This window comes from Eulemur rufifrons, chromosome 19 (assembly GCF_041146395.1).
Source record: "Eulemur rufifrons isolate Redbay chromosome 19, OSU_ERuf_1, whole genome shotgun sequence".
Lineage (NCBI taxonomy): Eukaryota > Metazoa > Chordata > Mammalia > Primates > Lemuridae > Eulemur > Eulemur rufifrons.
The window spans coordinates 23,057,853-23,084,583 of NC_091001.1; the positions used below are offsets into that span (position 1 = coordinate 23,057,853).

A 26,731-nucleotide genomic window follows, 5' to 3' on the forward strand; every position below is an offset into this window, starting at 1 on the left:
TTGCTTTTATTTATGAGGTGAATTGCATTTATAGATTTGCGTATGTTGAACCAGCCTTGCATCTCTGGTATAAAGCCCACCTGGTCATGGTGAATTATTTTTTTGATACGCTGTTGGATTCAATTTGCTAAAATTTTGTTGAGGATTTTTGCATCTATGTTCATAAGGGATATTGGTCTGTAGTTTTCATTTTTTGTTGTGTCCTTTCCTGGCTTTGATAGCAAGGTGATATTGGCTTCGTAGAATGAATTAGGGAGAATACCATCTTTCTCAATGTTGTGGTATAATTTCTGTAGTATAGGTATGAGTTCTTCTTTGTATGTTTGGTAAAACTTAGAAGTGTAGCCATCTGGTCCGGGACTTTTCCTTTTTGGAAGATTTTTAATTACTGCTCCAATTTCTGTGCTTGATATTGGTCTATTCTGGAATTCTACGTCCTCATGGGTAAACTTAGGGAGGTTGTACATTTCCAGGAATTTGTCTATTTCCTCCACATTATGTAATTTTGGGGCATATAGGTTTTTATAAGTAATCAAAGGTAATGTAAGAACATCTTATTATTACTTGGGATGAGTATGTAATTGTCAATATTTACCTATAAAAATAGCAATTTTGTATAAGTCAACCTAATAGGCATAAATACAAATTGGCTAATACATACTATATTTAGATAACATGATGTTTTAAATAAGTATATTTTGCAGAAAATTAAAGCTTATCCCTTCAGGTATTATAACTTCTGTATTAATCTGATGAGATGAAACTATTTCTAAACATTGTAATTACTTTCTTCTCATCTTAAGCAGAGTCTATCTACATACTCCTTTATTGAAGGCTCAAAATCATTCCTACAAACAATTGTCATACTATACTGTGACAGTGTGGTTTTCTCAGAAGTTATGAAGTTAACTTCGGGGACATTTCTGAGAATGTGTGCCTGGTTTTATCTTTTTACCACACTGTTAAACTGCCATATCTTACTTCATTATTTTCCAAGTGTCTCTATCATGTCATAATATGGGCAGATACAGAAGAGTCAAGAACATACCAGGATAAGGAAACTAGCAAATTGAGTCCAAGTAGGTGCCATAGGGTCTAAGCTGGTGATACATTAAAAGACAAAGGAGAAAATTGATAATAATTGACTTATTATATAATATAAAGCAGAACTTGGGGCGTAAACTATATTAAGGAAGAATCTATTAAGCAGGAATAGGAACAGTGATCAAAGACTTTGAAGTCAGAAAACATAGGAAGAAAATAATCAGGTTACATGGGCTACTATGTGCAAAGTCTAATCAGTTTAACTCTCTCTCCAAAATAAGAAGCAAGGAAGAGTAAAATTAAGGACTTCTCTCTGTTGCCTCTTGGCTCCAAACCTAGGCTACTAATTGAGTGAGGTGGCCATGAACTTGCCAGGTGAGTTTTCTGTTGGGTAAATATTGTTCTGGCATAGCCAGATATTTGCAAAAACAAAGGCTTAGCTTTCCCAGAGGGTCATAAAATGCTTAACACTAAATCCTAAGTGCATTCGATTTACTGCTTATAAGCCAATGTATTCTAGGGAGTAATATAGTTAATATATAGTGAATTATGTAGCTAATATTCTCAGAATTACATGAAAAAATCTGAGTCACTAGGGCTTGAAGTAAGAATCCATGGTGCTCTCATTCATCAAGTTCGTAGGCTGAGAACAAGTGGTTTTCTATATAGGATGATATTTCCCCTGGGGGACATTAGAAAATGTCTGGCAATGTTTTTGGTTGCCACACTGGGTGACATTTAGTAGGTAGAGGCCAGGGTTGCTGCTAAACATCCTACAATGTACAAGGTAAAAAAAAAAAAAGTATTTAGTCCAAAATATTGCTGAGGTTGAGAAACACTGTCCTAGGACAACTATGAATATAAGAGAGGAAAATGGGACTTGTAAGCATCCTTGAAGCCTGTCAGCCAGGGGGCTATACATCAAGAAAGCTCTGGGTGACAGTTTCACCTTTAGAAGGACAGGGAGCACACTGACCCAGCATGAGCACTTACTTCACTCCCTCTACCTGGGTTTGGAGAGAAGTGGCTTCTTAGAAGGAACTAAATTTACTTACATTGAGCTCTTAATGGTCAGTCACCCCAGAAGGAGGAATGCTGTAATAACTGAGCGACATTCATATCTGGTCATAGCCCTTTCTTCGCATCAATAAAGCCATGTGAGTAGGGGGTGAGTCACAGCCAGATTTGGGGGTGAGGGAATTTGAATGGGTTAATCAGACTGGAGGGCAGAAAATGTGATTTTGGCTGACTCACTTGTTGGGGTAAACATGTCCATCAGACCATCTAACTTTAAGCTTTCTAATTTTGTCTAATAACTCATCATTATAGAGTTTCAAGAAACCAGAACTTTGTGCTTCTTACCAGAAACTAGAATCTCTTATATTGGCCCCGTACACGAACTGAGCCACTTTGCTAATAGACTTGGGGTCTGCTAGACAACTGACCGTAAGTGCTTATGAAGAATGATTTGGTTTATTCTTAGCCTTAGCTGTTCCCCATAAAATATAGATCACCATAGAAGAGCCTTACCACATGGCTATATAATAAATTTTGCACACTAATTCCCTCCAGTTAGATAGATCCCAGGTGTCTCCACTTAAACTTCATCTTAAAGAAATCAGAGAAGTTGTATCAAAGTAACCCTATTTTACAGTTTCTTCCCTAATAAATGTTTGAATGAATGAGTAAATGAATAATGAATGAGTCAAGTGAAATATTTTGCAATTATAATAATCAGAAGCTAAAAGAAAAAATTTAAAACCCTAGATATTTTTCAAGACCAAAGCAAATTAATTTTATAAAATAACTTCTTTCGGTTAGTACTTTTGTGAGAGATGCAGCTCACCCCTGACATTTGTAGTGCTCTACAATTTCTAGAGCAGATATAATTCTTTTATTTATTGGGCTTGATATAAAGAAAGCTATAAGAAACCCAATGTGCATTTGTTAAAGTGAATTGAAAATAATTTATCTTGTAAAAGAAATGGCAAAGATACATCATCTAAAGTTGTGTCAAGACAAAAGAGCAAAACCGGCATAGAAAGGATTTTTTTGTTTTTGTCTAGTTTACAAGGGAGGTGGTTATACCCTTATTCATCCTCCAAAAAATAGTTTGGCAATAAATAAATAAGAAGTGTACACCGGTGTATAGTAACTTGCTACTATAAAATATAATACTTCAAAAAGGGGATTATTAAAAGATGCTATATAATATCCATTCATAGGTCACTTTAAAAGTTGTGGGTCAGACTGTCCTCAATTCCTTCATCTTTATCTCAGGGCAAATGTGTTGACCGGGTAAGGAAGTGGTGGGATTTGGAAGAGAGGTCTTTCAGAAACCTACTTACTGCCCTTCCAAGAGCTATTCTCTCTTTTCTTCTCCTCTTCCCTTGTTCTTGCCTCCCTCCCTCCCTTCTCGCCTTCCCTCCTTTTCCCCTTCCTTTCTTCCCATCTTCCCTCTTTCTTCCTTCTATCTTTCCTCTATCTTCTCTCTGCCTGTGCCTGATTCTCTTACCTTTGTGTCTCATCTTCATTCCTTCCCCCCTCCTTTTCTCTTTTCTTCTCTGTTCATGTCCTAGAGAGCCAATAATAAAGAAGGGCTCATTGTTGTGGCCTTCTCACAAATAACACAAAAGGTTAGGGAGCAGAGAAATGCCAGTGGAGATTGCAAAGAGATGGAATGTTCCCAGCGTCTAAGAATGAGGAATTGTCACCAGGCACCGTTGAAGGTACAGCCATTATTGACTACAATCCATTAAGCTTGAGAGAAAGTTCATACTTTTTATAAAATTATCAAAGGGGACTACCACCTCAAAAAATGACAAAACATTGCACTAGACTATATTCTTAGGCTATAAGTTAAATTTATTCCTCAGGTTTCCAGGGGGAAATAAAGTTGATGACTTATAAATTATTAACATCCAATATATTCAGTATAGAGTCACATATTATTTCTATACTATTAGAAACTTTTCAGAATTGAATGGAAGCTCTGGACCTTTTTATCAGAAAATACATACATACTCATATCATTTTCATTCAATTTTATAATCTTTCTGAATGACTGAAATCTATCCATGGATTTTTTTCCCCTGATCTTAGAGTGTACAATGTGATTACTTTGGTAATTTTTCCTATTGACTATAAAGCCAATGTTTACATGATCAAAGAAAAAATGCACATGGGAAAAAGGCTAGGAAGGATGTGTGTGTGTTGGGGGGATGATGAAGAGAGGTTGGTTAGTGGGTTTATACCCATTAGTTATTAATAGTTTGTACCCAGACAGGTAGGTAGAAGGAAGAAGTTCTAATGTTCCATAGCAGAGCTGGGTGACTACAGTTAGCAACAATGTATTGTGTAGTTAACAATAGCTGGAAGAGAGGATTTGAAGTGTTCACAACACATAGAGGTGATAAATACTCAAGGTGATGGATATCCTAAACACCCTGACTTGATTATTACACACTCTACACATGTAACAAAATATTGTGTGTACCCCATAAAATGTATAAATATAATGTATTGATAAAATTTTTTAAAAATAAAGAGTGCAGATATATTTCTATATTGCCTATCTAATAGTTTATTAATTAAAATGGTGCTAACTCTTATTATCCAAATAATAATTAGAGCACTGCTCAAGACCATTCTGTTAGGTGCTTACAGGGACTTTTGATGCTTTCTTCTGACTCTATGTGATGTTTGCTTAGAAAGATTTCCTTCTCAATTTGGAATGTAGTAACAACAGTAGGAGTAGCAACTTCCATTGATAAAATCTCCTTTATATAAAGGTAGCTCCCAATGCGTTTTATATACATTTTCTCGTTTACTTCTCAGAATTTTATTAGGTGGGTATTAATAGTTTTCTTTACACATGAGGAAATCGAGGCTTAGACACTTTAAAGGAGTTGATCAAAATCATGACCAATAAGTGAAAGAATTGGTCTAGAAAGCTCAGATGGCCCACATGAGTAGTCAGTAGGACATGGACAGGAAAGGAAAGAGAGAAAGAGACGAGGAAGGAAAGAAGATGGGGCAGAAAAGTCAGAGTCAGACACAGGGAGAAAGAAAATAGTCCTCATCTTTCTAAGGTATCCAAAAGTAGAATGTATGCCCATGCCATCTTAACTCCTGAATAAAGAATGCCTAGAAATGAAAAAAGAGGAGAATAAACACCAAGTTGGCTAAGAGCTGTTCCGATCAGATTTCGTTCCGATCTCTGAATGTAAAACTTGTCCTTAAATTCCACACAAGAGCAACTGTCCGTGGCATTGGTCTGTGATAGAGGTGCCAGAATAAACAGTTGGAGAAATGAGTCTGTGCTTCAGCAGTAAAATAAAAAGGAAGCTTCCAGGGTATTTCAGGAGAAAGGTATGAGGAGAGCTTATCTAAGGAGACATGAGAGAGTCAACATCAGCTACCCTTTGGGAAAAATATTTCATCTGTGCTCGTCGGCTGTGTGTGACACTTCAGAATGTGCCAAATGCCCAAGAGATAAGCAGCCCTTGGCTAAAGGCAAAATTATAAAACGTTGAAAATATACTCCTCAGGCTGATGAAAGATTGGAGGGGAGGTTTTTTTCCCCCAATCCTGTTTCACTAGCACACAGAATCATTCTGTCTAGGACCAATGATGGTAGACTTAACCGAACTTACAAGAAATCCTGCTCAGTTTGCTCACCTCTACCTTGCTATTATAATAAAGTATGGTATCTAGGACCCAATATAACATTAACAAATCCTTTTAAAATGTTTCAGAAGGGAGAGATGGTATTATTCAATAATATTTATTATTATTGTTCTAAGCAATCATATTAACTTTTGTTTGAATACTTCCAAAATATAGGTTTACCTGTTGTAGTTTTAATGGCTGTAGTTTTAATAGGGGGATTTCAAAGCTTTAACCTAAATGAGTGAATCATATCTATTTTGGGGCTGTAGGGGAGGCAGACTAGTGGACTGTGATACTCCACAATGCTTCATAGCACAGGTTTGGGGCCAGGCAAGGAATAAAATATATTTAAGGTGAGATACTTAGTGCCGTAACGAACACAGGCCAGCTGCTTAATATTTCTCAGCCTTCAGAAGTGTCTGTAAAGTTTAGTTCAGAAAATTCAAGAAAATTTCTCATCCTGGTGCCCTGTCCATAGAGAATTAATAGATATCATTGGTATTTTGCGGCCATGGAGCCTCTCAGGGAAGTTGACATCATAGACTCATTATTTTCCTTTTTACCTATATTTTCCTTTTCTGCAAAACTAATATGAAAATAACAGAAAGAATCCAACTAAAAATTTGCCTATATATTTTATATCTTAATGGAATCAATGCTTTTCATTCGTCTATGTCTTTTTATGGATAAACATTAATTTTAAAAAATATTTCTATAAATTTAAGTTTTATATTCTAAATATTGCCACTATATTATGGAAATTTTCATTTTGTGGAAGTCTCCTTTTTCTTTTATCATCCGTTTCCTCCCTCTAAGGAAATAGGTTGCAATGTTTTACAAATGAAATATTCCCCTTTAGAGACTGTAGCTTTATTTCATAAAAATAAGATCATATGTATATATATATGTATATAAACTTACCTTTTTATTTAACATTATGTACTAGGCAAGACTTTAAGTTAATGACACTAAGCAATAGAAATAAAAGCTTCCTATTGTAAGGATACGTGCAGGGAGCTTTATATTGCTGTATTGTTTATAGTAGCAGAACTGCTAACCATCTTAAATGTCTATCAGTGGGGTAAGGGTGATTGAACTGAAGTACATCCATATTATGGGGCATTCTGTGGCTATTTTAATAATATTTAAAGCTCCATCTACAGACATATTTTTGAGTTGAGAAAAGAAACAGAAATGGTTGCTATAATGTCCTCATATTGAAGATCGGGAAATTGAGACCTGAAGCAACTTGCCCAATTTTACTTCTTGAGAGAGCCACACACAAGCCTGACTTTTAGTCCAGTGCTCACTCCACCCTGGCCTCCCACTCCTGGCATATACTGGCTACAAAGTTCACAGTTCATGTGGAGCAGAGGCTCAGCTGTGGGTGCATTTGCATGTGAATTTCCAGCATGCATTTTAAAAGGCTTTTAGTGCAACATCTTTTGCAGCGAGTACTAGATAGCATGTAACACGAAAACTGCATTAGGCGGTTTTCCTTAGGTGGTTTTCCATTACAGCACATAGTTAGTGCCACCCGTTGTCCTGCATTTGTTCCCTGACTGATTTTCCTGGAGGAGGTCACAGCCCTGTGTTTCTTTGCTATGCACCACCATGGCAGGGTCCTGAATATTTAATCATGCTGTTCTGATGAGAAGGGGGTATGGCAGCGACTTCCAGGGGAGTGTGTGCAGTGTGATCATCCTCAGACTGCTGTTTGGAAATGAATCCTTAGGGCACGCTCAAGGACACTCAAAAGGCACGGAGGATTCTGAGCCGTGCTTTTCCTTCACCTAGTCAAAACTGAATTTAGAACTGTGAGATGAAGTCCTAAAGAGCTCCTTATTTTCTGCAAAATCTAATATTTGGCTTTATGTAAATCAACACAAGAATACCTAGTTCAGAAAGAATGGCAGCCGTTGCATTTTGTTGCTGTTATATTGCTTCGTTTTCCATAATGGCAATGCCAAAATATGCACCCCTATCCAATTTAATCTGAAAGTTGCAAGTGCTGACACCCTTACTGGTTATCATAATATGATGTTGATAATTATTAGCTGATAGACTAGGATACGTGCTGCTTTTTTGGCATTTGGCTCAAGGCATTAGTGTTTTTATAAAAACATCAGTGGAAACTTTAGCACAAAAGGGATTACTCACACTAAAGAGAATTATAACCTGGTATAGACATGATATCATTTTGTAAATAAGTTTCTGTGATTATCTCATGCCATTGCATCTAATATGTCTGGATGTTTTACTTAAGTGAGAAAGTCTTTTTTATTGGGCAAATCAGGAATACTTCCATTTTAATACCATCCTCCTTATTCCTCATAATCTTTAGACTGGTTCTTTGGCTTTTTGTTGGCTATTTTAACTTTTTATTGATTTATTTTTAATTTGGATCTTCGCCTTTTTAAACACTGGTATTTTATGGTAAATAAATAGTGCAAGGCAGTTCAATCTCAATTGAAAAATAGGGCAATGCCATTTATAACTGAGACAATGTGATAGCAGTCTTGTAAGGCACCTCTGTCCCCTTCAGGTAGTCTATCCATATTCAGTTTGAACTGTCTCTTCCACATGGGTGACATTGACATGTGACCTTCAACACTGACCTTTCTTCTGAACACTAAATCAGCATTTCTAAATGCTCAGTTTGAAACTTAGCATCATCTGAAACTTAGTTCCCAATCTCTGCCTGGTAAATAGAAGATCAATAAAAATTTACCGAATCAATTCATCATCTGTATATGTTGGGGCAGGGTTATGGGGAGGTCAACAAATTTATTTCTCTTTTTAATTATGTTTTATTATGCTACTCACCTTCATTTGGTTACCTCAGACTCAAAATTGTCATTTCTGAGATCTCATAGGAGAATGAGGCAGAAAGTTCTGTGCTTCGCTCTTAAAAAATGAACAAAAATATTTTTAGTTAGCGTTCAGCTTACTCATATTTGTATTAGCCATATAGTATATATAACATAATTGAAAAAAATGACTAATCTCCAAAAAATTTACTAGAAGGAGGGAAGAGAATACCATGCTGAATCGTAAAGTTTAAATCATGTATGTGGCCTAATTGTTTTTAAACACACTGGCCATTCCAATAAGATACTGTAAAAAGGCAGTGTCACCAAATGTGTGGGAGTCCATTAGATCCCAGTGGACATCACGGGATTGCTTGTGGCTGATGAGTTCTGTTGAGGCCAAATGAGCAACCTGATTGTTTTAAAGCTGCCTATTGATTGTCTTTGCTATAACTGAAAATGAGACCTCCTTGACTCATTTGTGATTTGTTTTGAAATGGAAGTCTGGGGATACATTTCCAAGACCACATCCCAGCCTGCCAGTGATCTGCAGGTGGCGTTGGACACCTGGTGGGTTATTGGGACTTTTATAAAGCCATAGTTTTTTCCGTCTTCAGCTTGCAATTGTCTTTTCTTTGACTTTTCATTTCAAGATGGTTGTTGGCTTACGTCAGTTTGATTAACAAAATTCTGTGTTTTTTGAGAACTCAGGAGACACTAAATTTGTATGACTCCCTGCCCCATACTCAGGGATTCTGAATCTATATGTTGAAGGCTGGGCCCAAGAATTCTGCATTTTCCACAGGCATGGCAGGTGGGTCTGATACAAATAAGCCAAACATCACACTTGAAGAAAAAGTAGGTAGGAATGTGGATGAAATTAAGTGGATACGCTCCAGGGATATCTATAAAGAAAAAAATATATATGATCCCTTAAAAACTGTTATATAATTGTAGAATACTATTTTAATGCTTCCAGTAACTACATGTGTTTTGTCAGGCAGGAGATTACACACCTGCTTAATAGCTGAGTAAAATGTATCTGAGTAAAGGTAAATGATCTAATATTTTATTACAGTCCAAGATTAGAACCTCAGTTCTTTACTCTATATGGCCCATCAGAGAGTGGAAAAAAAAGAATCTCTCATGAAAAAAATAAGCTGATACATATTTCTTTAGGACATTGTTTTCAGCCTAACTTTGTGGAATATTGAACTCGAGGACACTTCTAATTTCCTTTTCTTATAATCTGGGTGTAAATCTATTACTGGGAACTTAGCCCCTGTCCCACTACTGGCTTCTCAGCCTTCCCTCCTTTAAAGTCCTGCATGCTGACATGGAAACCCGTTTCCAAACCCATGATGCCCATCGTGTCTCCATTGGGCAGGACTCTACAATGTCTTTTTCTTCTTTTAAGTATGATGGATGCATCTGCCTCGACACTCAGGGCTCTCCTCAGCTAAACATACCTACTCCCATCTCCCCTAACAGCAGTTGCAAGGCCCTTAGTGCTCCAGGTAGGTGGAGTCTAATCAACGAAGCCTCAGCTCTACCTGGTGCACAATTCCGGTGGACTCTTCCTCTAAAACGTGCACTAATGTCATAAGCACTTTTCCCTTACCTCTGAACACTCATGTATGACAAACTATGGCTCTCCTTCTTAAACAAAACAAAACAAAACAAAAAATAGTTCAACCTCATCTTCTAGAAAACCTTTCACTTCTTCAGGCCTCCAGATTTTTTTATATTTACTTATTCTTTTCAATCTCATAATTTCTATTAAATAGATAATTCTATGAATCTATTAACATGTAAATATTTGTCTGTATTATCACACTTCATTAATACCAAGACAATACAGAATTCTCAAATCTATCAATGGTTTAGTTTCCATTGTGTCACACTAAATTATGGCAGAAAACCTCAATAATGGTATCATCTGAGCATTGCCTAAAATATTTATTAGATGTTTTGTAGCAGACTTAGACCTAGGCACTGTAAAGGAGACTTATCTTGCCAGTAGGTTTGATATTGACTTGCTTTGTATTAACACAGCTGTCACCAAAGTTGATGCAAACATTAATAGTGTGATGGCATGCTCTTTATTCATTGAAGTAGGGGAACTGTATGCTTTTGGAATAATAATGGACCTGGCATTGGGACATTCCTCTCTAATGGACATTAGCTACTCTGATATTTTATCAAGACCCACTTTCAAAACCTGTGACTATGCCACAAGGCTCTGTTCTGCTTCTTTTTGCAGCCCATGGTGTGCTATTTTTGTGCTGCACATGTTTAATTTTGCAACTTGTGACAATTTGTAAAGCATAACAATGTCTATTCCCACTGAGATACACAGAATACACCCAGATGTATTGACAGGAGCAGTCTTTGGGGGAAAACTCCATTGTGAGAAGAATCTTCTTAGCAATCACTAGACTCTTTCTTCCTCGAAGAGAAGCCAACCTCCTTTTCTTAATAAATCAGTCATATTTATTTTTCCATTCTAAGGAGCAATGAGGTGCACCTAAGTACATTTACAATTTGCTTTACACGAACTTGGCCTTCTCTGAAAGAGCAGCTCAGAAAAACATTTCCTCTAAAATGCAATTAGGAGAAATTTATCTTGAAATGAGCCTACACTTCTACATCCCTCTGTAACTTACTTAGCAAAACCAGTAGTTGCTTGCGTAATCATCCTTCATCACACAACCTTTCTTTCTTATCACACAGTGAGGCAGTTTGACTTTAAATTAAATTTACCTGTAATACTACTGCAAGGAACTTTAGTTGTCTCCATACCATGTGCCGAAAATGCTAACTGGTTTCATCTAGGAAATCTTTGATACCTCATGAGATGTTGTAAAGTTCAGTCACATTTCTTTATGAATGACATTGGCTTTGTTCAAACTTCTCTGAAATAATAAGGGCATCTGTTATTATTGAACACGCAATGCTTAATTATTGGTATTATACGGTAGTGGTTCTATTTAATCCAAATTAGCTGATAAATAAAAGAACATTTTTCATTTTCTAATACTCTGTGACATTTTATACTTCTGTTCTTAGTTATGTTTTGTATTTTCATGAGGATAGCCTTAAACAACAATATTTTCCCCACACACTCCCCAATAATATTAATACATAGATACAGGCAATAGATCCCCTGCAAACATCCAACACAATTGGTGATTAATAATTGCTTTTCCTAGAGAAAAGATTGATCATACTGGTGGTCTTGCCTTCAAGGTGAAAAATGAGCCTTTAGAGAGGGCTTTGAGAAGGTTTCCAAATAGGATGACTTGTAGAGTACTGGGCTACAGAAATGTGTACATGCAGAGAAAGTACCTACTGTATACTCCAGGTATCCACCTGACTCACAGCTCTTTCAATGCTCTACTCCAACGTCTACTCACCTTTGAGGACTTTGGTGATCACTCTGTTTTACATGCACTACCATCCCTTTCCTGCATTCAATCTATTTGGTGCCCCTTTCCCCATCGTATTGCTTCTTCTCCCTCTGCCCATGATAATGTAAGCTCCAAGAGACACTGATTTTGTCTATTTGGTTCACTTGTGTATATTCAGCACCTAAAACAGCAACACATAGTAGGTGTTCAAAAGGTATTTAAAAATTTTTAAGTATCTAATTTTTAAACAAACATTTTTTGTTAATTTTGTGATAATGATAGATTAATATGTAACTGTAAGAAAATTATATAGAGAGATCCCATGTATACTTTATTCAGGTATCCACAATGGTAACATCTTACAGAACTATAATACAATATCACAACTAGAATATTGGCATCAATACAGTGAGGATACAGAACATTTCTACCACCACAAGGATCTGCCATGTTGCCTTTTTATAGCGACATCCACTTCCAGCTGCTGCCTACCCCTTTCTTACTAATCTGTTCTCCATTTTGATAATTTTGTCATTTCAAAAATGTTATATGAATGAAATCACATCCCTTGAGATTCTTCCAAGTTGTGTCTATCAATAGTTCATTCCTTTTTATTGCTGTGTAGTATTCTATGGCATGAATGTGTACCTTTTTGTTAACCATTCACCCATTAAAAGGCACCTATGTTGTTTCCGGTTTGGGGCTCATATAAGTAAAAATGCTATAAGCATTTGTGTATAGGTTTTTGTGTGAAAATAAATTTTCATTCCTTTGGACAAATGATCAAGGGTGCGATTGCTGGGTTTTATGGTTAATATATATATTTAGAATTTTAAGGCACTACCAAACTGTTTTCCAGAGTGGCTGTACTCTTTTACATTTCTGCCAGCAATGTATAAGTGATCCATTTCTCTGCGTCCTTGCCAACCTTTGGTCTTGTCACTGTTTGTTTGTTTATTTATTTATTCATTTATTTTATTTTAATCATTCTGATAGTTGTATAGTGATAGTTCACTGTAGTTTTCCTTTGCAATTCAGTAATGATAAATTCTGTTAAATATCTTTGCATGTGCTTATTTGCCATCTGTACATCTTTCTTGGTGAAATGTCCCTATGTTTTTTGTTCATGTTCTAATTAGATTGTGTGCTCTTATACTGTTGAATTTTAAGTGTTCTTTATATATTCTAGATATGAGTCTTTTATCTGATATGTGGTTTACAAATATTTACTTCCACTCTGTCTTCTGCTTATTTTTTCATAGTCTTAAAAGGGTCTTTGATGAGTGAAATTATTACAATTTGATGACATCTAATTTATTTTTTTTTTTTGTGGCTCATGCTTTTGGTGTCAAAAAACTCTTTGCCTAGCCCTAGATTTGGAAGATTTTCTTTTATTTTTTTCCCCGAGCTTTTACAGTCTTACATTTTATGTTTAAGTCCATGATTTATTTTGAGCTAATATTTATATGTAACCTCTGTCAAGGTTAGGTTTTTGCCTACAGATGTCCAATTGCTCCAGCATCATTTGTTAAAAGGCTATCTTTCCTCCATTGAATAGCTCTTGCATCTTTGTCAAAAATCAGTTGTGCATAATTGTGTGGATCTATTTCTGGGGTTTCTTTTCTTTTCCACTGAATTATGTGCCCTCTCTCCATCAATACTACAATCTTAATTACTGTAGCTGTATTAAGTCTTGAAATCATTCTACCTGATTTAAAGACTTTTTCTTCTTTTCAAAATTGTGCTGGTCATCCCAGTTCCTTTGTACCTCTCTATAACTTTTAGAATAATTGTGTCTGTATTTTTAAAAAAAGCCTTGCTGGGATTTTTATTGCATATCAATTGTATATAAATTTGGGGAGAATTGACATCTTTACTATGTTGAATCTTTCAGTACATGAACACAATACTTCTCTCCATTTATTTATATTTTTTAATCACAGATTTTGTAATTTTCAGCACACAAGTCTTATAGATGTTTTGTTAGATTTACACCTAAGAATCTCATTTTCTGAGTGATGGTAAATGATATTATATTTTAAATTTCAATGTCCATATGTTCATTGCTAGTACAGCAGACTTTTTATAAGTGGTACAATTGAGTATTTAGCTATTAATAGTATTCTATAACCTTTCTGAACTCACTAATTTTAAGAGTTATTTTATAGATTACTTGGGATTTTCTATAGAGAAATTCAAATCAGCAAATAGGATGATTTTATTTCTATTTTTACAGTCTGCACATTGTTAATTTTCTTACCTCATTGCACTGGCTAATACTTCCAACACTTTGTTGAATAACAGTGATTGAAGTACTTTCTTGTCTTGTTCCTGATCTTAGGGTGAAGTCATTCAGTCTTTCATCATTACATCATTAAGTATAATGTCACCAGGAAGTTTGTGTAGATGGTCTTTATCAAGTTGAAGAAGTTTCTCTCTATTCTTATGTCTCTGAATTTTTTTGTTGTCCTGAATGTGTGTTGAGTTTTGTTATGTTTTTTTTATATCAATTGATATGATCATATGAATTTTTTCCATTAGCCTGCTAATATGGTGGATTATTTTGATTGATTTTTGAATATTGAACCATCCTTGCATCTCTAGAAGAAACTCCACTTGGTTATGGTACATAATTCTTTTTATATATTGTCAATTCATTTTGAAAATGTTTTGTTAAGGATTTGGGGGTCTATACTTGTAAGAAATATCTGTCTGCACTTTTATGGTATTGTCCTTGTCTGATTTTCATATCAAACTCATAATAGATTCACAAAATGAGTAGAAAGTATTGCCTTCTTTCTATTTTCTAAAAGAGATTGTGAAGAATTTGTGTGTTAACTCTTCCTTACATGTTTGGTAGAATTCTTCAGTGAAATCATGTGTTCTGAATATTTACTTTATAGGACGTTTTTAAATTAAATTCATTTAGCACTTATAGAACTATTCAAAGTATCTATTTAATATTGGGTGAATTATTTTATTAAAGTTAGCATGTTTTTGAAGAATGGGTTTATTTTATCCAATTTACGTTGTAGAGTTGTTCGTAGTATTCTGCTCTTACAGAGTAAATACTTGTGTTTTCCCCGCAGTCATATTTTTATGTGAAGTCCTAACTCCCGATATGATTATATTAATATTTGGAGGTAGGACTTTTGGCAATAATTAGGTTTAGATGAGGTCACAAGGGTAGCACCTCATGATAGGATTAGTGCCCTTGTAAGAAAAGACTAGAGAGCTAGAGATCACAATGGTTGAGCCCCTGTGGTGGGATTAGTGCTCTTGTAGGAAGAGATCACACCCTGTGCACTCTCTTTCCGCCATGTGAGGCTACAGAGACAAGGTGGCATTATACAACCCAGAAAGAGAACCCTCACTAAGATATGAATATGTTGGTACCGCGATCTTGGACTTCTCAGTTTCCAGAACTGTGAGAAATAAATGTCTGTGGTTTAAGCTGCCCAGTCCGTGGTATTTTGCTGTAGCAGCCTGACATGACCCATACATCTGCTATTATCCTTTTCACATCTGCAGATTCACTAGTCATATCTCTCATTTTAAAAGGCATTTTAAAAACCCATCTTAATTTTTGAGTGTATTATAGATATCTAAATTCTAATATGTCCAAAGTAGAACTTTTGATTTTCTTAGCCCTGGCAGACTACCTACAGTATTAATACCTACAGTATTAATTTTTTATTTATTTTTATTTTTAAATTTTAATGGACAAATAATTGTATGCATTTATAGAGTATAATATGATGTTTTGATATATGTATACATTGTAGAAAGAGTAAATCAAGCTAGTTAACATATCCATTACCTCATCTACTTATTTTTTGTGGTGAGAATGTTTAAAATCTACTGTGTTACCAATTTTGAAATATGCAATATTTTATTGTTAACTATGGTCACCAAGCTATGCAATAGAGCAATAAAACTTATTCCTCCTATTTGACTCAAAGTTTTTGCTCTTTGATCAACATTTTCTCTTTCCTCATCCACCCCCAGCCCCAGCCTCTGGTAACCACCATTCTACTTTCTGCTTCTCTGAGTTCAACTTATCTAGATTCTACATATAACTTGTCTATATTCTGATTGCATGCAGACCATGCAGTATTTGTCTTTCTGTGCCTGGCTTATTTCATTTAGCATGATATCCTCCATGTTCTTCCATATTGTCACAAATGACAGAATTTCCTTCTTTTTATAAGACTGTATAGTGTTCTATTGTGTATGTATACCACATTCTTTTTATCCACTCATTCACTGATGGACACTTACATTGTTTTCATATCTTGGCTATTGTAAATGATGATGAAATGAACACAAAGCAGATATCTATTCAACATATTGATTTAAATTTCTTTGTATATATACCCAGAAGTGATTTTGAGAAAGATGCCAAGAACACACAATGGAGAAAGGACAGTCTCTCCAGTAAATCTTGTTTGGAAAACTGGATACCCACATGCAGAAGAGTGAAATCAGACCTTTATCTCATACCATATACAAAAGAAATCAACTCAAAATGGATTAAAGACTTAAATGTAAGATGGGAAACTATAAAACTACTAAAAGAAAATATGGGAGGAAGTGCCAGGACATTGGTCTGGGCAATGATTTCTTCTATTGGACTCCAAAGAACAGGGCACAAAAGCCAAAACAGACAAATAAGATTGCATCAAACTAAAATGTTTCTGCACAGCAAAGAAAACAATTAATAATGAAAAGACAACCCATGATTGGGAGAAAATATTTGTAAAACATAAATCTAATAAGGGGCCGATATACAAAATGTGTAACTCAAACCACTCAATAGCAAGAAAACAACTCAATGAAAAAATGAGCAGAGGACCCGAATAGATGTTTCTCAGAAAACAGCATACAAATGGCCCACAGGTTTATGAAAACATGCTCAACATTTCAACATCACTAATCATTAGGAAAATGAAAATGAAAATCACAATGAGCTATTACTCCATACCTGGTAGAATGGCAATTATCAAAAAGACAAATGATAATAAGTGTTGGTGAGAACATGGAGAAAAGATAATCCTAGTATGCTGGTGGTAGGAAGGTAAATTAGTACAGTCATTATGAAAAACAGTATGGTTGTTCCTCAGTAACTAGGAATTATGTTATGATTCAGCAATCCTACAGTTTTTCTGTTTTAACAACTCATTAAATTTATCCATTTAGTTGGTCGAGTCACAAATTAAATCCTTCTTATTTCTTCTTTTTCCCTCATGCCCTATTCAGTGTACCAAACTGTACTAAATCTGTTTCCAAATATATCCAGAAACCAACCACTTCTATTTCCATTCCAGGCCATCCCACGATTATTCTCACCTGGACCACTGTGATTCCCCATCTTCCATTCTTCTATTCTTGTTCCCTTGCAGTTTATCCTCTACATAGCAGACAGATCACACAAATTCCCTTTCTCCTAGAGTGGCTTTCCAGAAAATAGACTCAAACCTGAATTCCTTACCCTGGCTATAAGGCTCCACATACTGTAGCCCCTGACTTCCTCCATGAAAATTTCTCCTAGAATTCTTTCCTGGCTCATTATTCTTCAGCAGCTACACCCTTCTTTCTGCTCCTTGAGGGTATCAAGCTTATTCTCAGCTTGGGGTCTTTGCACAAGCCTTTTCCACCATTGATGATGCTCTTTTCCCTAAGTATGGTCTGTCTGCTCCTTCTTGTAAATTATACCCCAGGTTAATTTCTTTTCTTAGACATCTCTTCTCTGATCCCTCAACCTACTTACTTTCTATCTGCAACCCTGGTTTTAATTTTATCCATAGAACTCATTCATATGAGATACGTTCTTATTTATTATTTGTCAATTTGTTGTTTTCTAGCTGAGCTGTGAGGTCTATGAGAACAGAGGCTTGCCTTTCTTAATTACTACTGTACCCACAGCACACATAATAGCTGGACGAATGAATAAAAGTTCTGGGCTTAAGGTTGTCCATATCCTATCTCATTTTATTTTCCACCAAACAAGTAACATATGTATTCTGATTCCAACTTTGTAGATAAGGAAATGAGGCTTTGAAATAATTAACTCAAGTATAGAACTACAATTGTATGTTTCTTCTGCCATATTCCAAATGTGTGGGAGCAAGAGCTTCAAAAAGTATGTTGCTTACCTTTGTGTATGAATCCATTTGTATCTGAAATACTTTCAACTAAAGTTCTGAAAATTCCTGAAAAGCATGCTTCATTATGCCATTTAAATTGTTAGACCACTGAGACAAGTGGGAACGTGTAAGAGTTACAGAAGAAAATGAGTTACCACTAAATGTGTTTAAGTCTATGATTCCAGGGGTGCTTTTTTCTTTCTTTAGTTCTTCCTTTTTTTTTTTTTTTTCTTCCAGAGAGGGTTTTGCTCTGTCTCCCAGGCCAGAGTGCAGTGGCGTCATCATAGCTCATTGCGACCTTAAACTCCTGGACTCAAGTGATCCTCCTGCCTCAGCCTTCCTAATAATGGGGCAACAGTTGCACACCACCACACCCAGCTAATTTTTCTATTTTTTGTAGAGACAGGGTGGGTCTTCCCCTGGCTCAGGCTGGTCTCAAACTCCTGGCATCAAGCCATCCTCCCACCTGGGCCTCCCAAAGTGCTAGGATCAGAATTGTGAGCCACTGTGCCCTGCCTGCTTCTTTCTTTATTGTACAAGAACATCATTTCATAATTAGTATCGTTGGGAAATACTAGTCCAACTAGAATTATTACAACTGTCAGAAATAGGAACAAAAAGGCCTGTCTAGATATTTAAAATATGGAGAATGCACATCCCATAGGTACTAAATCTCACAGATAATATTTATATTAACACAGAACAAGCAAAAACAAACACACAAAAACCCTGGGAGTATAAATTAAGAGTGTAGACAAATCCTAGAAACTGCTCCAGGCACTTAAGAATTCAGACAAAAACTGCACTTTCACAGAAGGCGAGCCTGTAGTTTTCTGGCTTTCATGGCAACTTCCTCTATGACAATGTCTTAATAGAAAAGTACTTTGTAAAAATTGCAAACTGTTGCAATTAACTTAAAAGAAGTCATTCAGTAGGAAAAAGTAAGTTGCATTTACCGTTTGGAAATATGATAAAACTGAGGCAGTTCTTTCTCTTAGGATAATGCAGCAAATTAGTTTTGGAGCTCTGTTGCCTGGAGGCAAGTTAAGAGCTGTGGTTTCCAGGCTGCTGTGTTTTAAAGGAGACAATGATTTCTCCTAATTTCCAAATACCTGAGCCTGGACAGTGCAGAACATACAGCCAATTTTAGGTAACAGCTTGTTTTCCACCTCTGAGCCCATGAAGGAGAGTACATTTATCTGCAATAAAAACAGCATTGCCTCTATTTGGTGGTAAATCTTCAACTCTGTTTGTTTAGAATCAGGGTCAGCTTCTCAAATGAGCTTTTTCCCTATTTAGGCTTTCTGAATCTGATTAACACTGTGTCAGGAAATTGTCTGCTGTCTGACCTTGAGCAGCATGCTTTCCTATCCCCTCTCCTTTATTTTATTTTTGGAATCACTTTGCACAGCCTTGGACCCCGAGATTGCTCCCCAGCAGGCTTGATTGCATTAGCAGGTTCCTTTTATTGGTATCCGAAGGGGTTCAGACCCAGTGACCTGTCATCTGTCTTCTCACCTGCTTACATGCTGATTCATTGATGAGCTGGCATCCCAGGCCCCGCCTCCCTCTGAATGGTCTGTGAGGTTGCAATAGCTTCTGGAGAGGGGATGCCGAGCTGAACCATAGCTGGGTTACTACAAGTGTGAACCGGCAGCCTATCTGTTGCCAGCGAAGAACTTGATGACCACACTGAGAAGCCGCGCTTTCTCACCTCCCTGTTACTGTTGTATCCGGCTTCTCTAGCATTTTAAAGAATTTCTGATTCAGGCACTAACAGCTAATTCCACAGGAGTTGTAAGGCAGCTTGTGACATAAACTGAGACAGAAGTTCCCCCTCAGAGACTGTCTTTCCTTTTTTCTTTGCTTTCTTTCTTTCTTTTTCTTTTTTTTTTTAATTGGCAAAGACTTCTGGCTCTCCTCAGAGGAATACCTTGTTGCTTAAGATGAGTGGCTGTAGAAAGCGGTGTAAGCGTGAGATATTGAAATTTGCCCAGTATCTTCTCAGACTATTAACAGGTTCTCTTCATACAGGTAATGACTATTTTTTTTTTCCTTTTCTAATAGAGGCTGGTAGAGCATGGTAACAAAGTTGGAATAGCAACAGCTCACTATTTCTTTGTTGTGATTATTTTTAATGTTGTCAATAAAATGCAATTGTGTTTGCTGAGATTCACATTTCTAAAAATGTGTGCAGTGCAGCTCTAATTTTGGGGTTGAATTGAATTCTATGGATGTATCTGTTATGTTTTTATGGCAGTGTTGCTGTTAAATGTGCCTCAATTTAAGGAAACAGTGTCTTCAGAGTAGAAAGATTTTTAAAAAATGCATGATTGTGCAAGGTTTGTTTTTTTTTCTTTCCCCTCTCTCCTGCTTGCTGCAGTTTGCTGGAAAAACATATAGCTGTTCTTCCTGCAGGTATTAGAAATTCTCTAGAACTCTTTGATCATTGTAATCCATAGATTATTTCCAGTATTTGGTCATGGAGCATGGCAGCAAAAGAGTTAAGGACATTTCTTTTGGATTTCTCAGTTCCTTGCAAAATGTGAGCAAAATAAAATACAGCTGATGAGTAAAGTGTCCATGCGAGGTTTGGTATTTGTTTCATTGCAGTAGATTTCAATATTTAAAAATTTGCACGATTGAAATAGAAACTCTATTTAAATGTAAGTATTGATAGCAAGAAAATATTTTGAAGATATTCCAAAATTATGAGGCTCAACCAACAGTTTTGCTGCTCATGAAATTCCTAGGTAATGCCTTCATTAAGTTAGTGACAGGTGGGACCAAAATTATTTAATACTGAAAATAGATATTTTTTAATGGACCGTCAAACTTTTGCTTGATTAATATAATACTACACTTTGATTTTGGTCTAAAAGAATGATTGTGAGCTTTATTTTTCAAATAGTAACTTATATTTGTCTTATTTAACCTAAATAATGAGAAAGAATTCATAAGGAAATCTAGAAACTATGATGTAGGATTAAGAGATGAATTTGAGCAACATTTTATCTAAGGAAGTAAAGTCTTTATGGTTATTAACAAAGCTACACGTACAATTATGTTGGTCATGTAATAGGGGAAAACAATTTTGAGATAAGTGTGACAATCAAATTATTTCAGAAAGTATTATTAAGTATCAATAGATATTAGGAGAATTATTAATATCCTAATGTTAATATTCTGTTACTATCCAGATGTTAATCTTTAAGCAGTGCAAATGATGGTGACTTTTGATGTTTTTAAAAGAATAATCATTGAGACTCTCCACCTGACTTTTGCCAAGTTGGAGCTCTGTTTTATTTCCCACCCAGCCTTCACCTTTATATTACAAATACTTAGTCCCATCAATATGATTTTCACATTACCTATATATTTGCTTTAAACATTCAAGTAAGTATGTGTTCCATTTATGATGCCATGTCTCATTGGACAGTGCTCAAGATGTGACCTTTCATGTTGCTACAAAATTAGAGAAATAGTTTATAGAAGAAAGGTTTCCATGAGGTTTTTATGATTGTCTGTTTTTCTATTTGATAAGGTGATTTTAAGGTTCTGTTTCTTACTGAATTTATGTACAGGGTTCTGCCTGTTTTGCTCATTCCTTGTAGAATAGTTTTCATAAACTTCTGATTTCAAAGATTTTTTTGAAAATGGTAAATGGTTGTGAAGGTGTAAACCGTAAGTATTAAATCCAAAATGCACTGGTTGTCTCGTCACTGGATAGTACTTTATAATATGAAATTTATGAAAAACTAGTACAGCAGCAATATTTTGGTCTCATTCAATGCATATTTAGAAATCAGTGTAGATGGGATTGCTTTCTTTTTGAGCCACAGGAAAAAAAAATAAGCATAGCGTCTTTGAACTTTAAAAATTAGGACCGATGCATTATCTGTCAGAATTGGTAAGACAGATTTGTGACCTAAAAAATGTGATTACAATAACTTATTTCTTGTAAAAATTCTTTTTCGTTCAATCTCTAATACTTAATGTTGTGAAATCCAGCCGAAATCTTTACAACTACTCAAGAAGCTACTTAGAAAAGCCAATTTATGCATTTACTAGGTCTGTGATAATATACACTGTTCGTATTGTGGAATCTAATGTAAAATTCATTAGGACACTTTCAAGTCCCTTAGCTAGTAATTAATGAAGAAGTAGGAAGCAGGGTTGAATTAGTTTAAAAAATTTGCTTTAAGGTTGTATATGCAAGCAGTTGCTAATTGTAGCCTGAAAATCAGCATATGTCTTTGTAGTTATCAAAATTTTAAAACAATACACATACGCCTTAGACGATTTTTTCTTTTTACCAACATGCCCTTGATTTTTTATATTTTACTCAATGGTGTTATCTGAGGAAATAGTGATTTTGTTTTACATTTGAAAACAGGTTAATTCTGAAATACATGATTTATATCTTTGGCTGTTGCTTCTCATTTGATACCAAAATGACCCATTTATACAAACATAGAGCATTTGAAGTGCAAAGAAATTTTCATGGGCACAAACTTTCCTTCAATGTGTTTTATCAGTGTTATTACAAGTTAGAAGGAAGCTCTGAGAGCTTTTCATGTAAGTTTTGGCAATTCCTAGGATTGCTTGTGAATGAGTAACTTAATTAGTGATTTTTCTAAAGTAATATTTATGTTAGAGACTACAAATTCAATGGTAAAGACTTGTCCAGCTAAAATAAATACATCTATATTACCAGAAACTTTTTATATATTTTTATGATGGCAAATCACATCTCAAAGAGTGGATTTTACATTACATATATTGGCTTTACTTTTCATGAAAACATAAGCATTTTTAAAGATTTTGTTTTATGTACAATAAATCACAGAAATCCATATGCAAATATTACAAGTTAATGGCTTTAGTTTAATGTAATGAGGTTCACTGTAGGATCAATTATCTCAATTCCTTTTCAATTTAAGACCTACATCTTGATGTACCAACCATATTATATTCAATTCTAGATAGGGCTCATGGTACCCAATATATCCTTGTATATCTAAATAAATAGAGATAGGTTATAGGATTGCTGTAGTCATATGACACTTCTATGGATGGGCAATTTGTTTACCACGTGCAACACCCTATCGTATGAATGGTGATCTATTAAGAAAGTGTGAATGATATTACAGATATCAAGTTTTGGGCTGTTTCTACTTTGTGTGTGAAATTAGTATTGAAATGTTTTATGGTACTTATTTGAAGGTTGTTTTGACAGTTTTCAATATTCCGTACATTGTTTTCTTGAAAATTCAAGACCCGAACACATTTTTCTATTAGCAAAAATTCCCCAAACATATGTCTGAGGTGGATATTGCCTGAAGCTCTGTTTCAGGCTTCAAGAGTGAAAGTTATAGGTGTGGCAAAGTTCAATTCTTCACCTAAGGGAAGGAAAAGCAATTTAAACCAAAAACTCCTGTTAAGCATTGGATTGCTGTTTAGTGGGTTAAAGTATTTCAAATTTAATAACATTATATTATTAAAAGCATTAGGTGAGAATTCATCATTTTATCAAGCAGAGAATTTTAGGTTAAGGGATAAAAGAGAGTGAAAGAGAGAGTTGAGAGAGAGTTGAGTGTGTGCACAAGCCAGTACATTTTCACAAGTTTGCATTGAGTGGTTTCTAGCCTTACCTTGAAATCACTGAAGTTATTATGGGTCAAGCCATCACAAGGCTAGTCATGTCTAGATTTAAATATTTTTATATTGCATTTTTAAAATCTGAAGAGAAAGTAAAAGGTGACTCTTAGTAAAATCAGAGAATTAACAAAACCTTTTTCTGGCCATATGTCCTTCATTTCTGTTCTCCTCTTTCCCCCTGGAGATTGTAGAATGTGGGATCATATTTCCAATGTCTCATCCCCATGTCCCCTCTCATCTCCCAGCCCAGTTACATTTGCACACAGAGCAGACACATCTCATGCAAAGGATGTGTCCCTGAGACCTCACACAGTTAAACATTAACAAAATTCAAGTTTAATGCCAGTAAAACATGAAAGGATTTTCTATTTCCCAGTTCACGTGGCCCTGACATGTGGCAATTGAATACACAGTTTATATTCACTTGGCCTGCCAGCTTTGAAATTATACTATCCTTGATATTTTTTTATTTTTTTAATTTAGTCTTTTAAATTTTACCAATAAAATAAGATTATATTTCTTATAGAATTATGTGAAATTTGTATTATTCAAATGCACATAAAATGCCACCATGTTACACTGTTTTCTTGTGGTCTTCCTCCTATTGAAACCTGCTCTCAAGCAAGAAGAAAGCAAAGAAGGATGATATTTATACTTGACTGCCAATGAATATATGCCAGTGTGTTACTTTTCCCAGAAGAGTTTGCATTTTTAACTTTATCAGAATAATTATTTTGTCCTGTTTAACTTTTCAATCAGGAGTAAAGGGATATTTGGAAGAATTCAGGGTCTTGCTTAGTCTTCCCAAACTCTGCTCTTGCTTCCAAATCTGATGAGAAGATCCCTGATTTCAATAGACAAAACACCTATATATTCAGGTTACTGGTTGTCCCTTTAATTTCAAAAGGAAATCTGCCTGTTAATGTTTTATTGCATTGAAAATAATGTTTTATTTCCTATAAGGTAAGCTTGTAGGGCTTAAAATTCTTCTTTTCTGAAGAGAAGACTTTTTTATCATTGTGATAACTTTAAAATAGTAAGTGGTCTGATCTCATAGTCTTAGATACGGTAAATTCTTAAAACTCATTTGTTGACTGATTGGCTAAAGTAATCAATATATTGCGAATCCTCTAAAAGGAAGAGCTAATAGTCATAGAAAAAGCTGCATTTTCCTGTCTTGATTAAGATAATCAGAGTCTTTTTTTTTTTTTTTCCAGAAACTCACTTAAGTATTTGGAGAAATATTTAACTTTCACAATATAGGACAAAAACTATTGAGGATATTAAAGATTGATTGTGATACGTATCAGTTATATTTCCAACAGAAAAGAGAATTCACACTCAGGATGAAAAGTTACCTAATGGTTACAATGTATACTATTCAGATGGTAGATGTATCAAAACTGTATACTTCTCCACTATGCAATTCAGCCATGTAACCAAAAAAAAAAAAAAAAAAAAAAAAAAAGAATCACTTGTACTCCCTAAATCTATTTAAAGAAAAAAAAAAGAATTAAATAAAGGCACTCTATATAGCAGCAGAGTATAATGAAGTGATCAAGGGCTAATGTGTACTCCAAAGCTAGTAATGGTACAGTGATGGAGAGGTAAGGGAGAGGAATCATTTCTGGAGCCCGGAGAAGAAAACTGTTTGCAGAGGGCTGGACAGGAGCGGTGGCCGTCAGTACAGGATTGGAGCCAGCCTGCAAAGACATGATAGACAGGGAACTCGGGGGAAAAAAATGCTGGTCTCATTTTCCTCCTACCTTCATATTTGCTGCTAATACTTCCATTGGCTGAACGCATCCTAAAAGCTAGTGAGAAAGCTACTCTTAGCAGCAGAAATATGTTTATGGCAGTATTGATTATTTTATATTCACTCACCACTGGTATTACCACTGACCAGTATTTCTTTGTTTAAAATTACTAACAACGGTCATGTTGCTTCCCCTCAAAAGATATTGAAAGTGGCATAAGCAAGCTAAGCTTTTCCCGGTGTGACTCATAAGGTCCCTATTTTCTACCACATCTTTCACTATCACTGTTTATCTTTTACTTTGACAGCAAATCTTCTTTCAAAGGTTTCTCTGTATATTTACTAAATTTTAGAAATAAAATAAACCTATGCCTTCAACCAAATTACTCTGTTTTCTGAGAGGATGTCATTGTAATTAGCTAAATTAAATGATATGTGAAATACTGTGATGTTGGCTATACAGGAAGATGGTATTACAACCCAGTAAGGTGTATGGCTATGGTTTGTGTTTGTTAGGTATGTTGATGGCTTTTCTTGGATAAAGTATGTTTTCTCTCCAAGATTATTCTTCCAGCATTGGGACACATTTATGGGTTTGGGAGCTAAGATCTGAGGAGCTGTCCATAATGATGGAAGAAAGTAAAGTTCAATTGGTAGTGATAGAAATTGGCATTGATATATTTTTTGCAGTGCACACCGGACAGTATTGCAAACAAACTAGTTTTTATCAAGCCCCTGACAAGTATGATTCTATGCCTTACATTATCCATTTCTTCTGCCTAATAGAGATACAGCAGTAACACCAGGATGTCATGAGACTAATGTGCACTTTATGTTTTTAAAGGAGGGTGGATTGAAAATTCTGCAGCAGATCAACATATGAAGATGGCCAGGTAATAATCATTTTCCAACTTCAGGGAGAACGAATCAGAGAGCAGGGCTGAATGGGTGGCCAGGGTAGGGGCAGAAAGACTGTGCCAAGGTTTGGTTAAGAGAGTAAACTCATAAAAAGCATTCCATCATTTGACACCCTTCTTTATATGTCTCATGTCTGCTCACTATCTGGCTCTGTTTTCTTCCTCTTTTTGTCGTTGTCTTAATGACCATAATATAAATGTGTCACATTAAAATAGGAAAAAGGTTGTATTTCGAGAACGTGTTTTAGAAGAGCTGCTCTCTCTGCTCAATCTCCAATTATGCCTCTGGAAGGTAACAGCACAGAAGAAGGGTTAA

At 35.4% G+C, this 26,731-nt stretch overlaps 1 protein-coding gene across 3 annotated transcripts in view; it reads left to right on the forward strand.

Annotated features, from left to right (window-relative positions):
- Window positions 1-26,731, forward strand: part of KCNIP4 (potassium voltage-gated channel interacting protein 4) — a 1,112,575-nt gene that overhangs the window by 219,627 nt on the left and 866,217 nt on the right. Inside the window, exon 1 of one of the 3 annotated variants that reach the window (XM_069494044.1) lies at window positions 19,709-20,115. The exons of the other annotated variants lie outside the window; for them this stretch is intronic. Coding sequence (XP_069350145.1) covers window positions 20,028-20,115 — 88 coding nt within the window. The 5' untranslated portion in view covers window positions 19,709-20,027. Of the gene's footprint in view, window positions 1-19,708; window positions 20,116-26,731 lie in introns of those variants that run through there. 3 annotated transcript variants of the gene reach the window in all.